We start from the raw sequence: 16,661 nt of genomic DNA, 5'->3' as shown, positions 1-16,661 counted from the left end.
ATCAAGAACAAAATCCTGAGTCTCTTGACACAAGCATCTTGTACCAGTCTGGACCCTTTAAGACGTCTTTAAAGGTGACGTTCAAAATTATGGTGGACAAAAATAAATAAAACCTCACAACAGTGCCGGGGAAAGTCTTTGAAAAGGTGAGTGAGGCACGTGAGTTTGGAGAACAAGCTGTTATTTCCACCTTGTATAAAGCCGTCCACGCGTAGCTCAAAAGTTTTTATAAAACTGGATTTTTAAATAAATCCTTTAAACGGTCCGACATTGTGCAGAAGACGAAAAACATGTAAAGCTCGCCAGGTAATGCGTCAAAGCTGATTGGAGAGTTGAGCCAAGGAGGATTATGGGAGTCTTGCTATGGTCCAAAACAGCTCCTCCTCGGGTCAATATGGCCGCTGTCCTGAGCCAACTGGAGTTGGGCTTTGGGGGAAGTATGTGGTGCAGGGTCTTTTCTTTTCTTGCAGGGACTTCTTGGGTGTTGAAGAAGGCGAACGGGAGCCTCATAGCACGGAAAGGTCGTTGCAGGATTTTGACCTTTGCTTAAAGAAGCGTCCGTTCCGTGGCACAAGGCTGGAGAGGAAACGTTTGGCTTTCTTTGTGATGCTCTCACGCCGGCCGACGGCTCCCTCCCTGCTGAAGCCCTCGCCTTCGCGCCGACGGCGGCGTAGGCGGATCTGGCGCACGACGCCTTCAAAGAGCTCTTCCGTGTTGTGATGTAGCGCGGCCGACGTCTCGATATGTTTGCAGTTCATCATAACTGCCAGGCTGCGGCCCTCTAGGTCCCGGGATGGGGAGATAAGAAAAGAGAAACAGAACGGAAGAGAAAGATTTAGTAACCTCTCCTGGTTCCTCTCTCCATTTTTCGCCGCCAGGAGAATGAATGAATGAATGAATTCCTCCCCACAGCTTCTAAAAACAGTGGAGGAAAAGCCACGTCTATGGCTGTAGGGCCGGCCCAATTTTGCTGCCTGAGGCAAAAAACCAAGATGGCGGCCATTCCCTTTTCATCTAAAAAAGCCAACTGGATTGACAGTTGAATCTTTCTACAAGACTGGCAATGGGACGGCGTCCTCCACTGCACCTGAAGGGAGTAAAATAACTTAGGATTCACAGGGAAGGCCATGTAGCCCACAGCTCTCTCTTCAACACCTTGCTGCCACCTCCAAGCGTCTGCCGCCTGAGGCAGCCGGCTCACTCTGTGTAGGGTAAACCCACTCCTAGTGCTTAGGTAGCAGTATATATGTAACTCACCTTCCCGCGAGACCTCCCGGGATCGTGCCAGGTCACTCTTGTTCCCCACCAGGATAATGGGGGGGTCCATTCTTGGGCTACCTGCCCGCAAGCGTAGGAGAGTAGGGGGCACCCGTGTGAAGCTGCGGCGATCAGTCACCGAAAAAACCACCAGGAAGGCATCTCCGGTCTGGAGGCAAGATTCCTGCATCCATCCTCCGGGATCTCCCTGTGGAAAAGTTTGTGGGGAGGGAAAGAAGTGATGTTGTGCATGCATTTTGGGAACCCAACCCACAGCCATCCTTCACTCCTACATATAAGCATTGCTATGGATGTCACTCAGTTAAAGAAATCTTAGCTTAGGGTGGGGAACCTCAGGCACGCGAGCCAAATCCGGCCCTCATAGGGTCTAAATCTGCCCCTCCAAGGTGCCTCAAGACACCCTTTCCCCTGACATATTATTCATTGATTTTATTATAGCTTTTTAATGTTTTATTTATCTCTGGTCTAAAAGGCAGAAGTGCCTCTCTTAAGGCTTAGTTACTAGCAGTAAGACCTTTTAAGCTAAAATATGCAGATATATTCCATGCCATTGGAAAGTGCCCATCTGAGAGGTTCTCTGAAAATGAATTTAGCCTTCAGAATGAAAGAGCCAGCCCTGTCTTAGCTGATAAATGGTATGAGTTTTAGATCTCCATCAGACGAGCATTTTATTGCACGCTCGCTACTGGGCACTCACGGATTTTCGCGGGTCCCTCTCATGATGTTGCCTGCCTCCCACACGCCTCCTGCCCCTCCTAGCCGCCTTCATGCCACAAAAAAACCCCAGTAAGTCCAACTTATTTTTAAATACGGACGTTGCCGCTATCTCCTGCTATGTGCAGGAGAAGCAGCGGGATCAAAATGGCCGACTGAATGGGCCACGTGCAAGTTGTTTGCCTCCTCTTTCAAAAGAGGGTGTAATGAGGGACAAACGCGTGGGCGGAGAAGTGATGATAAGCAGACGCGATTTTCCCCTGTGTGATGACCACGTCGCTCTTAATTTATGAACAGAGCGCTCCTACAGAGAGGAGGGAGAGGGACTGTGAAAGAAGAACCACCACTCTAGGCCCAAATTTCTCCCCACGCCAGTTACAAATCCTTCCAAGGCAGCTTACAACTAAAATCAAAATACACTAACAAAAATCCAAATGGGTTGGATCCAGATTTAGTTATACTTACTGTAGACTCATTGGCAGCAATGTGACTTAAGTTTTCATGATTAAAGTCCCAATGATTTCAATGGGCCTACTCGAAGTCTGACTAAATACAGATCCAAAACATCAGGATCTTTGGCCACAGGCATCATGCTATTTGAAAAATGGTGAATTTGGTTAATCAAGATGCAGATAACGGTGACACTTCTGCAGTGGAGGCTGGTGGCTCCATTGTCGGTGGGGCAGTGAATCCGCTCTGTGTTTCAGTCAGAACCAGTCCTGACTGGTTCTGATTGAAATCCAGAGCAGATTCACTGCCCCACCGACAATGGAGCCTCCCTGTCTAATTTTCTGTGGTTTTGCATACATTTGCATGCTACCTTCCCTGACTTCAGGAATGCTGTGAATTTTTAGAACACATTTCCATATGGCTGCACGTTAAAACCAAATAATATTTTTTTAAAAATCCCAGACCATTCCATATGGCTGATTAGATTTGCATAAATGTTGAATATAACTGCATACATTCCACATAACTATACTGAAATAGTAGCTAGAACGTCTTGGGATTTGATCCATATTCATGGGATTTCTTTCCCTCAATATTTACTGGAAACCTTAGTTAGGGTGACCATATGAAAAGGAGGACAGGGCTCCTGTATCTTTACAGTTGTTTAGAAAAGGGAATTTCAGCAGGTGTTCATAGAATCATAAAATAGCAGAGTTGGAAGGGGCCTACAAGGCCATCGAGTCCAATCCCCTGCTCAATGCAGGAATCCACCCTAAAGCATCCCTGACAGATGGTTGTCCAGCTGCCTCTTGAAGGCCTCTAGTGTGGGAGAGCCCACAACCTCCCTAGGTCACTGGTTCCATTGTCATACTGCTCTAATGGTCAGGAAGTTTTTCCTGATGTCCAGCCGGAATCTGGCTTCCTGTAACTTGAGCCCCTTATTCCGTGTCCTGCACTCTGGGAGGATCGAGAAGAGATCCTGGCCCTCCTCTGTGTGACAACCTTTCAAGTCTTTGAAGAGTGCTATCATGTCTCCCCTCAATCTTCTCTTCTCCACACTAAACATGCCCAGTTCTTTCAGTCTCTCTTCATAGGGCTTTGTTTCCAGACCCCTGATCATCCTGGTTGCCCTCCTCTGAACACGCTCCAGCTTGTCTGCATCCTTCTTGAATTGTGGAGCCCAGAACTGGACGCATTACTCTAGATGAGGCCTAACCAGGGCCGAATGTATGCATGCTGGACATGATGGAATACCCTCTTCATCAAAACAAAGCTGCAGGAGCCCTGCCCTCTTTTGTATCAGGTCACTCTAGTATAGCTCCTGCAGCTTTAACGGTTGTGATGAAGGGGGAATTTCACTAGGGGCTGCATGCATACAAATGACACCTGCTGAAATTCTCTTTTCTATGCAACTGTTACAGATACAGGAGCCCTGTCCTCCTTTCCATAGGATCACCCTACCTTAATATTTTCTCATTTTTGCATATATTTTTCTTCTGTTTGCTCCTTGCCATAGCTAAGAGCTAGATGAAGTCTTTTGAGCTCCTTCACTGGCAATCCCACTCAGCAACCTCTCCACTTTCTGAGATTTGGCCTGTCATTGCCCACACATTTCCCAAACCTTAAGGACTAGGAACTTGGCTGGCTCTAAAATAAAATTAAAAAAATATTCTCAGAATGTTGGATTTGTTATCAAGTGCCTATTTCTATGCATGCGCAGAATCCTGGAACGCGCCAACTTTGAAAGTGGAAAACCAGGGCAGATCTTGGAACATTGTTATAATCCCCTCCTAGGAAGCTAACTCCTGCCAGGATACAGTTCGCTGTGTTTTGCACTACTCTGCTTAGATTGGGGCTGTTACCCAGTTAAATAAATCTTAGTACACCCCATACGCTTCCTTTCATGGGGCAAATATCTGCTTTGGTGGAGAGGTAATTTTCATTGGAAGAAAGATTAAATTTCCCTCAGCACCACACCTACCCCCACACACACACACTATTTTAAACAAATGGAAACTCAAATCGCCAGGTCTACACTGTATTGTCTAGCTATGAGTTTAAATTGATTCAAGCTGCAAGCATTTGCATATGACTAAACCAATAGTTTTGAAGACAAGAGCATATTTTCTTTGTTTTAGATTACACATCTATGCATCACGGAGCAGGCGCCATCTTAGAAGAGGTCTGTCTTCCGGCACTTCTAAGACAGTTCTGCCCTCTATGGTTGATGTCACTAATATTAAAAATAATTTAAAAAGCGTTTTTAAGCGTGTCGCCAAATTCATCAGGCAGGCAGTTTTTAAGTCAATCAAAAGTCTTCTAATCAGTTAATCTAGCCAATTGAATGACTAACAGCACAATCCTATAAATTCTCAGAAATCCCACTTTTGGTCAGGCTTATGCCCTACTGAAGTCACCCTATATAGGATAGTTGTAGGCTAAGTACGGTAGCCTTAGATTGGATAGCAAAGTTCTCTCTTTCGGTTTAATAACACTTCCCCTCACTGGGAATGATCCTCTGGGCAAAAGAGATGTGCCTACCTGGTCCCAGATGTCGTATAATATTAGGGTGACTTCTTCATCATCCACATAGAATCTTCTTTCGTAGGAATCCTCTGCGGGACGAAAGGAAGTGTGTGTGAGTGTGTGGAGCAAACGGTGGAATTATTGGAAAGATACCATTTATGGGAGCAAAGGATTTACACAATGGTAGGGTGACCCTATGGAAAGGAGGACAGGGTTCCTGTATCTTTAACCGTTGTACTGAAAAGGGTATTTCAGCAGGTGTCATTTGAATGCATACAATTCCCTCTTCATCACAACAGCTAAAGCTGCAGGAGCCCTGCTCTCTTTTGTATCGCTAGTATAGCAGGGCAGGGCTCCTGCAGCTTTAACTGTTGTGATGAAGAGGGAATTTCACCAGGTGCTGCATACATACAAATGACACCTGCTGAAATTCCCTTTTCTATGCAGCTGTTAAAGATACCGGAGCCCTGTTCTCCTTTTCATGTAGTCACCCCACACAATGCGTGCAACCCTGATTTTTGGAGGAGATTCAAGGCAACTTGAGAATGGCTGATGAAAGTGTTTCCAGATAACTGCATGCTGTCTCATATTTACCGGCTTTGTGGTTGATTGGTTAAATTGCACATGTTTGATAATTTGAACATCGGATTTTACTTTATGCAAACTGTCCAAGATAGCTTTCTGGATAGAAACGTGGGATAGAAATTATGTAGATTAAATTATTTTGGAGGGGCACCACAAGGTGGTCCAAGCATTCTAGCAAGACTCATTCTAGCAAGACACACCCAATTATAATAGGATAAGTTTGTGATATATGGGAGTGCTGAGGTGACCTCCATGTTTTTAAGACATGAGAAGTGTCATGTTCATGTAGGGTGACCATATGAAAAGGAGGACAGGGCTCCTGTATTTTTAACAGTTGTATTGAAAAGGGAAGTTCAGCAGGTGTCATTTGTATATATGGAGAACCTGCTGAAATTCCCTCTTCATCACAACAGTTAAAGCTGCAGGTGCCCTGCCCTCTTTTAAATCTGGTCACTCTAGTATAGCTCCTGCAGCTTTAATATTATTATTATTATTATTTATTTATATAGCACCATCAATGTACATGGTGCTGTACAGATAACACAGTAAATAGCAAGACCCTGCCGCATAGGCTTACAATCTAATAACTGTTGTGATGAAGAGGGGATTTCACCAGGTTCTCCATATATACTAATGACACCTGCTGAAATTCCCTTTTCTATGCAACTGTTGAAGATACAGGAGCCCTGTCCTCCTTTTCATATGGCCACCCTATGTTCATGTCCATCCCTCATCCGTTCATTCAGTATTTAAGAGTCCAGGGCAAACATGAGCTATTTTCCTCCCGCATTTTGAAAATGGCTAAGAAATTCAGCACAAAACCCACCTTCTTCCCATATAGCTCTGTGTCAAGAAAAGCCGCATGCGTTTGAAGTTCTACCTTTCTCACAGTCTTTAGTAGGAATAAGACAGCTACCATATAAAAGATGCCGCCTTCCACGCTATCCTTTAACTCACCTGTATGCTCCTCCTCATGATGGGCAGCCCCTTTCAAGCCTCCGAAGATGGCTGCCAACGTACTTTTCCCTACACCGCCCTCGCCAAGCAACATGATTTTGTAAGGGCCTCGACCCCCTGCAGGGCTTGCTCCTGCGTTGCTGCCCACCTCCGGGGAACTTGGGGGCGAGTCCAGTTCATCCACCGCTGATGCTCTCACTAGCTGGTGTTTAATGGGCAAGGGCATACTGCCACGCCGTGGTCCGGCACCCGCTAGTGCTGGGGGCAACGTCATGGCGGACAGGGAGCTGCAGGAACAAGGTTGAGTGAGGGACATAAGAGACATTAACTAGATGGCCACCACCACCCCATTCCCCCAACTACTGAGGGTTGAGTAATTTCCTGGCTTTTGAGTATTTCCCCCCAGTTCTGAACCTCCTAAGACTGCAAAACTGCAAGGGTTTCTTCCCCCTCCTGTATCTTTAACAGCTGCATAGAAAAGGGAATTTCAGCAGGTGTCATTTGTATGCATGTCGCACCTGGTGAAATTTCCTCTTCATCACCACAGTTAAAGGTGCAGGAGCTATACCGCAGCTATACTGTGACCAGATTTAAAAGAGGGCAGGGCACCTGCAGCTTTAACTGTTGTGATGAAGAGGGAATTTCACCAGGTGTGACATGCATAAAAGTGACACCTGCTGAAATTCCCTTTTCAATACAACTGTTAAAGAGGACAGGAGCCCTGTCCTCCTTTTTCATATGGTCACCCTAATTTTGATGTCTGAATGTGGCCAGTGTCTGGCAGTAAGAGCTTCCACCTGGTACTGGAACTTGAAGGAGAGCCCACCTCCACCTGTGTGTACACTGAGGTAATCTGAGGCCCTTCTCCAGCTGCAACTGTTGACAGAGGCATGGTACCTCCAAGAGGGCCTTTCCTGCAGTCTCCCAGGAAAGCACAATTGGCACCCACGCCGTTGTGTTTTCAGGGGTAAGTGAAACCCTTTTTATTTTCTGAGGGCTTCAAACGCATTTTGAACAAAGAATTATATGAAACTATTATTATTTAGATTGTGTGTGTGTGTGTGTGTTCACCTTCTCAAGGCAGCTTATAAAGTAATCTCTAAAGCAATGATGTAATAGGATTACAACCCAGGAGAACAATAAAATAGCGAACAAGAGCGTTAAATAATATTAAAATAACAGCAGCAGATAAAACCATGATTAAAATGTAGTGCCATAAAATCACCCCTGAGCAGACTGAATAAATGTCTGCTTTTTAGAACCCTTCTAGATTGTGGAGTAAAAATTGATCAAATAAATAAATACAAGCCAGCAGTTTATGTTCACTGAGTGGCCTATTACCACAAATTAAGCTTAGACTGCCTGTTAAGTAAATTTTACCACACGATGTAGAGATACCACAAAATTCTCCAGAGATACTCATAGTACGCTCTGCTACAAAAGGAATGTGTGAAAAAGAGTGTGGATATGGGTAGGGTGACCATATGGAAAGGATCTGGTCACTCTAGCAAAAGTGGGCAGGGCTCCTGCAGCTTTCACTGCTGTGATGAAGAGGGAATTTCACCAGATGCATGCACAGAAATGACACCTGCTGAAATTCCCTTTTCTATACAACTGTTAAAGTTGCAGGAGCCCTGTCCTCCTTTCCATATGGTCACCCTAGTGATGGGGATCACGGTTTTGTCATAAGTATTTTTTGTTGGTGTGACATCCATGAGTATCTTTGAGGAACTCATGACCTTCTCTGCATGCCACAATGGCCCTGTTCAGAAGACACCTTAAACCATGATGGTGAACCCAGAAAGCTGGGCTGTATTCAGAAGACACTTTAAGCCACAGCTTTAACCATGGTGAATAAAGCAAAAAGGCTTATTCACCATGGTTGAAGCCGTGATTTAAGGTGTCTTCTGAACATGGCTTCACTTTCTGGCTTAACCACCATGGTTAAAGCCATGGTTTAAGGTGTCTTCTGAAGGGGCCCAATGTGTTGGAAAACCTATTTTCACCACAGTGCCATACAACTCAAAGGATACACAGCTACGGTTCCATGTCAGGCTAGTAACACTGAGGGAATGCTTATTTACACACACAATGTCTTACGACTAGCGAGTCATGCAGGATATGTGTTTAAAATTACAGACACACTCACACAATGTCTCCATACACACTGTGGAAAATGTATTCACCAAGGAAGAGAAATGAGAGAGAGAGAGAGAGAGAGAGAGAGAATACATGAAGCAGATTTTCAACATCGCACACACACACACACACACACACACAACACCTTCTGTCATAAATTTAGAAGCAGTTAAACTCATCTCTCTCTCTCTCACCCCATACACAGAGAGTGAGAAAAGCACATAATGTACAATTCACAAATATTTCTCTCTCTCTTTCGCCCTCGCTCTCTCACACACACTCTCCACCTCGCTATCACATTAATCCTTGTTACACTGCAGAGTACAAAGACAGACAGACAGGCGTGCGTGCACACACCATTGTGGCTAGTCTAGCCTCTTTTCTTGCTCCACAGTAAAAATGAATTTTGGGAAAGACCCCAAGGGATGTGTGTCACTTTGTTTAGGCATCTGGATTACCATAAACGCGGTGGAGGTTGGTTCTTCCCCCTACTCCCCCAATGCTGATTATTTGAGATGGTGGTCATTTTGGCATCCCTTGTAGCTTGGCTCACTTTCTAGAGTTATCAGGAGATGCTTTCAGGCACCTGGATGGGAACTAAGATGTCCGTTCTTGCTCTTCACTGGTGACTTGCATGTGTGATACTTCCTTTTTTCTTAATTTGAGGGGTGAGAGAGGAAGTAGTTGCCTCTCTTTTTCTGACAGAGCTCCTGCTCCCTTAACAGCTGCAAGACACCCAGAATTTCAACAGTCAAAGCTTTCTCCAGCCTGGAGATCCAATAATGGGAAACACTTTACTTCTTCCATTTCTGCTGGTGTGCAGCTTATGCAAGGCACAGGAGCCCTGCTGGGAGATGGGGGAAAGATGGCCATCTTGAAGGAAAATGATTAATAAAGGTAGCACCCTGGCTTTGAACAGGACTGTTCTTGCAGCTCTGGGATTCTGCACATGCTCAGCAAACGGGCAAGTCACCCACCTCTCCCGCTTCTCACCTGCAACATCTTCCTCCCTAGTACGTGGCAACACATGCACTTTTAATAATTACAGTCAGTAAACGTATATAAGATGCACAGAAAAAATGGGCAGTTTCCTTTTTGCGGAAACTCCCTCGCCCAGAAGCATAAACAAACAGATTAATAAGGGTAAGTCGCAACCACAAAACCATACCCCGTCTGCTCCTGTAAGAACACAGACACACCCACCGCTTCATGTGCAGCATTCACACAACCCCCAGCCGAGGACACCTTTCCAGTTTGCCACGGCTGCACAACAGCTCATGAACAAGATGCAAAGGGTGAAGGGGGAAATCGTCCCTGGAAAACACGCACATGGTTTGCACACACACACACACACACACACGTAAGAACTCTGTTGAGATGCTGGTGCGTGCACACTATTGTGTGCTTGCGAATGTTGCATATGCTTGGAATGCAGTTATGCCTTCATTTGATCCCTCAGATGGGTGGTTTGCTCTGAGACACAGAAAACTCAGAAATGTTCTGTGTATATGAACAGAGGCAGGTGTGCAAACTGATTCAAACAAACACAACATCTCACGTATAACTGTGTACTTTATGCTTATGTTGCCTAATGCACACCGGTACAATGTGGCATGGACAGTAAAATCACACACAAGCAAATACAGTGACATTTTCCACTGTATGTACCTGCGCACTCACCAAAGAAGAGACAAAACCCAACTTTAATGCCTACGTGAACCCAATTCAAAGTGCTGGTTTTAACCCATAAAGCCTTACACGGCTTGGGACCACAATACCTGACGGAACGCCTCTCCCGACATGAACCTACCTGTACACTACGCTCAACATCTAAGGTCCTCCTCCGAGTGCCTACTCCGAGGGAAGCTCGGAGGATGGGAACAAGGGAGAGGGCCTTTTCAGTGGTGGCCCCCCAATTATAGAATGATCTCTCCGACGAGGCTTGCCTGGTGCCAACATTGTTATCTTTTCAGCGCCAGGTCAAGACTTCTCTCTTCTTCCAGGCAGTTAACAACATATGCTGATTTTTCTAACTGACCCCAGAATAAAACGATACAATTTAAACGATATTGCTGTTTTTATGTTTTTAAATTTTTGTATATTTGTTTTTAAAGTTCACTGTTTTTAACTTTTGTAAACTGCCCAGAGAGCTTCAGCTATGGGGCGGTATATAAATGTCATAAATAAATAAACCCAAACACCTTCAGTTCCATTGACTACTGGAATGACTGTGAACCGCCCAGAGAGCTTCGGCTATTGGGCAGTATAAAAATGTAATAAATAAATAAAATAAATAAAAATAAATAAATGACACCTATCCACAACATATCTCTGCACAGCCACACATGAACCCACAAAAGGAAAGTCAGCTATACAACCAGTTCATGGATTGTATATCCTGCAATGACTTCCACTGAGTACACACATCAATGGGCATGCACTGTGTGCATACAAATCTCACTGCCATGTAGACATGCTCTTCCGTTCACACAAAGACAATCACACTTGTTCCCTGCGGATGCTGATTGTGAGTGAGGTTATATGCACACACGTCCAGTGCATACGCTCTAACACAACCATAAACACAGAAATACGAACACACACACACACCTCCCTACTTGTAACGGTTGCAATTCTGAGTGGTGGGAACCCGGAGGGAAGTGGAAACAGATTGTCTGAATTCGAAGTTGCGGATACCAGGGTAGAACCAGCAAAGCGCCATCCATCAAACTCCTTTCAGACAAATCTGGTTCTCCTGGCTTCTCAGCTGCTTGGATGCAAAAAGCCGCCGTGAACTGTCAAGGCACACTGAGCTAAAGTGGGTTGTCTGAAGTGTATTTCTAGTGGAACTCGGTTGTATGAAGGGGTCCATCATGAGGTCAATTGTGACATCCTCCCCTCCACCCCAGCTTTGTCAAAATCCGCCTTGCTGGGAGCATTATAGCCTGTTGCTAGTCCCTCAGAGAAATCGTTTTTCACTTAATCATTTACTACCGCTCTGCGACTGGTAACAATATCATGCATTATTGGGTGGCGGGGAGAGATGCAGTTGGAATCACTGCAATTGTTTTGTGCAAAATCCCAGAAGCAAGGTCCAGTTAATCATAAAGTCCACACACACACAAAAAAGTGCACCCCAAAGAATATCTGCTCAGCTGGTGGCGCAAGATCCTTCAGGAGGCAACAGCCTACTTTGTCAGATGCCAAGGTGAAGATGCAGGTTTTAAGGTAGGGGCTTTCTCCCTGGCAGGCGCCAGCAACTCTAATCTCGTGCATACCCTGTCTCAGAGAGCAGCACACATGCTCTGCCATGTTCTTCTCATACCCACGCCGGCTGGCACGCTCATGCTAGGTAACCCTGACGGCTTGACATGCCCTGTCTCTCACCGAGACATCTGTTGGAGACGTGTTGACAAAGACACAAGTAACAGCTACCCACGGAAGATAAAAACCCCTGGATCCCACATTTCCTTCCTGCTCCCTTGCTTTGGGGTGGGGGTGCAGGGGCTCCCCATTACCCCCAGCTCACCACCTGCTTTCCAGTAGGAGGTAAAATGGGGGAACTGCCTGTCATTCTTTCTCTGGCAGATCTGTCTGCTTTCTCCTCTCTCTCTCTCTCTGCTTTCAAAGCCGTCAGCCTTTAAAATGCCTTTCTTTCCCACCCCTCCAGGTCCAAGAAATCTATCTATCTATCTATCTATCTATCTATCTATCTATCTATCTATCTATCCATCCATCCATCTATCTATATCTGGGGATGCCCCGCCCTGGAGAGGTCAGGCAGTGTCCCCCCACCTGCCCACGCACACACACACATATATATATTTAAAAAATCCCAACCCACCTGTTCGCCACACACCAGAATCCAAAGCAAGGGTGTCCAATTTGGAAGGGATCCCAGGCGGTGCCCACAGCTCCCTGCAGCCCAAATGTGGAGGGAGGAAGGAAAGGGAGGAATTAGCAGCAGGAGGGATGTGTTTGGATGATAGGCAGGTAGACCTAGGAAAGGGGGTGTGGTTCTGGAGAAGGGGCAGCAGCATGGAGGGAGAGGGTGGGGGGAGAGTGAGCGATTGGAGGATGGCTGGGGAGGGAGAGGAACACGGCAGGAGGCGCAGCCAGATGGAGAGCTAGATTAGAGCATGTATATGGGGATTAAGAAAGCATACATCGAAGCATACAACTGCATGGATTGGTGAAGGGCGAGGCAGAACGTTTGCACGGGAAGGGTCAATAGGCTGATTAAATGTAGGGCAGAAGGATGGAGAGAGGAATGAGCAGAAAGGAGGCGAGGATGAGATCCACTCCACCTTTTGGCCAGAAAACTGGTCCAAGACATCGCTTATGACTCAACGTGATGAAAAGATCTAAAAACACACTTCTGGCCTGGCGTGGAGGCAATGCAGTTCATTGCCTCTGCTGCAGGGCAGAGCCAGCTACCTCCCTACTAGCGCCTTCTTCTTCCCACACCCCATCAACCCACACAATCCAGACTGTGTGTCTCAATTAGAAGGTGCCCTATGGGGTAAAGGCACCTGCAGGTGACTCAAGGAAGTGAGCCAAGCTGCGCAGGGCAGTTAGAGCAATGAAGGCACAGGATAAGAGTAATTGCAGAGGTGTTTATGCAGGAAGATACACAAAGACACACTCGGCTTTGCACCGAAGAGAAAGAAGGAGGGGATGTCAGAAGAATATTTCAGTAAAGCACAGAGAAAGAAAGGAGGTGGGTGGCGGAGCAGAGAAGATGAGGTGAAAAGATGCTTGGATGGATGAACAGAAAGAGTACAGACATGAATGGATGGCTTGCGTGTGATTGAAGAGGGGAAATTGTGCATGAGTGGATGTAGCTTGTAAGGTTCGTGGGTTGGTAAGTGCAGTGTACTCAGAGGCAGCAGTGGATAAAGTTGATAACACAGGAAGGGAGCGAACATAAAATGGATAAATGAACAGCCAAAAAGGAAGGAAGGAAGGAACCGTAAATGAAATCATTTCATGGGGAATGGTGTTCATCGATGAACAGTTTTGTATGGGAAGGAAGGGGTGGGCAGAGATGAGAGACAATTCACAGGAGAGGTTTCCTCTCTCTCCCGCTTTAAAGATGCTGAATTAGCTGCTCAGTCTAATTAGGCAAAGGGGGGGAATTATACCATTAGTCACGGGTGGGAGGATGCTAATAAGGCACAATTAATGCCTGCCAGAGGGTGAGAGCCCCGGCAAACAAGGTTGAGGCTGACTGAGGGGTGTGTGTGAGAGAGAGAGCCCAGGGGGACTAGATACAAGGGTGTGCGTTTGTGTGTGTGCATTTATTGTATGTATATGGCACACATCTCTGTTTGCTTGTTTTGCACACCTGAATTTAGTGGTGAGGGATCAATTAAAAAAAAAAGCGTCTAAGTCTCACGGTGCATCTGGTTGCTTTCTAAGGCCCACCTTTCTTTTGTGCACTCCCTACGTTCAGCGATGTGGAGGCTATGGAACCTTGTCCTACTCCATCGGTCAAGAGAGGATTTGAACTCACGCCCACCTCGAAGATGGTTTCCAGACTGTTGACAGGACAGCAAGCGAGAGATGTCTGAAAGGAAGGACTTATTCATTTATTTATTTATTTATTGAATTTCTATATCGCCCAACAGCCGAAGCTCTCTGGGTGGTTTACAATCAACTTACACTCTGTGTACCATTGCACCTCTGCCATTTCCCCTCTGTGTTAAATAATCCAGGGAGTTCCATACCCACTTCAAATGTCTCTCTGCAGCAATGCGTGTGGCTCTGTTGTGGGTTCTTAACTGCACGGGAAGCCGTCTGTGTCAACAAGGTCCCTGGGCTGGTTTTAACAATGCAAAGGAAACCACCTTCACCCCGTCCCTATAAATCAGAGGTTTGGTTGACATAGTTCACTTCGCCTCTGAATGCATGTTCTGAGATCGTCTGCTTCCCATGCGCTCTTGGTTTCCACGCCAACTGGGCCCAGATGGTTAGTGAGGCCCACCTCACCCACAAGCATGATAGTGGGGTGGGTAAAGAGCATTAAAGGGTCACGAATGCGGGTAAAGCAGGAAGGCTGAATTCCATTTCTGATAAACTCTTGGGCCTTATTCCAAAAGAAAAGGGGTCAAGCCCAAATCTTGAAAAAAAAAGGCCAGCATATTTTAGTTTAGGATGGGGGAAACTGCTCAGAAACTAGGAAAACATACAAATTTAGTGGTGGTGGGAAATGGGACACAAGGGAAGGGATCGTTGCCATCTAGGGAACTTTTGAGGGCCGGATTGGGCCCAAAGAAGGCAAGATTTGCCTCCCAGGCCTGGGGTTTTGCACCTCAGGTGTAAAGGAATTGGGGGGAAAGTTGAGAAGGGACTCCAAAATATTCAGTTTGGGCCCCTATCCAAAGGTAGGTCCAACCCATTGCTGGTTCCTTCAGAGCCTTCACAGATTGGCCCATAACTGTGCTGCAAGGAGAGATACTACCCAAAGGACCTTCCTTGTTTTACAGCCGATAAGTGGTGCCATGGCAGAATCCACAAGTGCTGGGTTTCTCCTCAGGCTTGCCGACTCCTCTTCAACTCTTGCAAAGCTGTTACTATTGTTCTCATCTTTCATAGAGTAAAGTGAGATAACAAAGAGTCATTCTCTGCTGGCTTCCATAACCATAGATTATGGGGTTGTCATCTCAGGATTAACGTAAAACAGAGATGGGCAACTTTTGGCCACCTTGGGTTGTTTTGGGCTACCACCTCCATTACCATTAGCTCTAGCCAGCACAGCCAATGGTGAGGGATCATTCGAGTTGTAGGCCCATCTGGAGGGCCACAAATTGCTCACCCCTAAGCCACGTTGGATCAGACCAAGGTGTAGTTCAGTTTGTTCTCACGGTGGCCAGCAAATAGCGTCCTCCTGCTGGTGTTCCCCAGCAACTGGTATAGGGAGACATACAGTCTAATCCCCTTTTAAAGCCATCCAAGTTGGTGGCCATCACTACGTTGTGTGGCAGCTAATTCCATAGTTTAACTATGCACTGAGTGAAGAAGTACTTTTTTTTACCTGTCCCGAATCTCCCACCAACCAGCTTTATGGGATGTCCTAGGTTCTAGGATTATGTGAGAGGGAGAGAAACGTCTCCCTATCGATTCCATATTGTGCATAATTGTCTACACAACCCCTTTACTCGTCTTTTTCCTAACTTAAAAAGCTCTGAAGGTTCTAACCTTTCCTTATGAGGGAGTTGCTCTAGCCCCGTGTTTTGATTGCATCTTTTCCACCTCTATATTATTATTTTTGAGGTGCGGCAACCAGAACTGAACACCGTATTGCAAATGTGCTCATACCATAGCTTTGCATTATAGAATCATAAAATAGCAGAGTTGGAAGGGGCCGACAAGGCCATCGAGTCCAACCCCCTGCTCAGTGCAGGAGTCCACCCTAAAGCATCCCTGACAGATGGTTATGATATTGGTGGGTCTGTTTTCAATTGATTTCCTAATGATTTCAGTGATTGTCACATCAATCTATAAGACCAAAGGATTCTAGTGCATTTTACCCATGGACATTTTGCTACGTACTCTGGGATAACCACAAACTATTCTGCCTCTCTGTGAATCCTCCGTTTCAAAGGATATTGCACTTTTAAATTCTAAATTTAAGTAAACTCTTTTGGGAGATATTGCAGATTCTTGTTTTAGGTTGGCTAATAATAAAGCCAAGGTCATGGGTTCAGTTCCTGTAAGGGCCATACTCTGTTTGAGATGCAGCACAGTACACGGTTGGATTAGGATCTAGAAGACGCAGTGTGAAGGTTTGAGGCCTACATAGGCAAAGTAAAAAAAACACCTGGCTTTAGTGGCCTGGTGTTTTTTCATGTTGGAAGGCAGGGTGGGTGGTATCCCTGAGAGTAGTTTAATTTCTCCGGTTAAGAGTCATTCTCTTGTTAAGTTTTATTTCTCCAGTTAATCTTCATTTCTTCAAAGTGGGAACAGTATTTTCTGTTTTGGGGGAAGAGGGTATAAAAGAGTGAGAGAAC

At 45.8% G+C, this 16,661-nt stretch overlaps 1 protein-coding gene across 1 annotated transcript; it reads right to left on the bottom strand.

Moving 5' to 3' along the window:
• Positions 1-506: 506 nt before the first annotated feature.
• On the bottom strand, positions 507-12,591 carry REM2 (RRAD and GEM like GTPase 2). Its single transcript, XM_063138054.1, has 5 exons — positions 12,494-12,591; positions 6,511-6,797; positions 4,984-5,057; positions 1,258-1,465; positions 507-781 (listed from the first exon to the last, which is right to left on the bottom strand). Exons 2-5 carry the CDS (start codon positions 6,782-6,784, stop codon positions 507-509), a joined length of 831 nt encoding a protein of 276 aa, XP_062994124.1. The 5' UTR covers positions 6,785-6,797; positions 12,494-12,591.
• Between the last annotated feature and the right edge of the window lie 4,070 nt (positions 12,592-16,661).

This window comes from Elgaria multicarinata, chromosome 11 (genome assembly GCF_023053635.1).
Source record: "Elgaria multicarinata webbii isolate HBS135686 ecotype San Diego chromosome 11, rElgMul1.1.pri, whole genome shotgun sequence".
Taxonomy (NCBI): domain Eukaryota; kingdom Metazoa; phylum Chordata; class Lepidosauria; order Squamata; family Anguidae; genus Elgaria; species Elgaria multicarinata.
This window is presented reverse-complemented; position numbering and strand designations above follow the sequence as displayed.

Bases quoted from the DNA above. Each gene is read 5' to 3' on its own strand.
- REM2 (XM_063138054.1), bottom strand. From the start codon at position 6,784: ATGACGTTGCCCCCAGCACTAGCGGGTGCCGGACCACGGCGTGGCAGT. The intron at 1,466-4,983 runs GTAGGCACATCT...ACTTTTCCACAG, and splicing joins TATACGACATCTGGGACCAG to GGAGATCCCGGAGGATGGAT. The intron at 782-1,257 runs GTGAGTTACATA...CCCGGGACCTAG, and splicing joins CCGGGAGGTCTCGCGGGAAG to AGGGCCGCAGCCTGGCAGTT.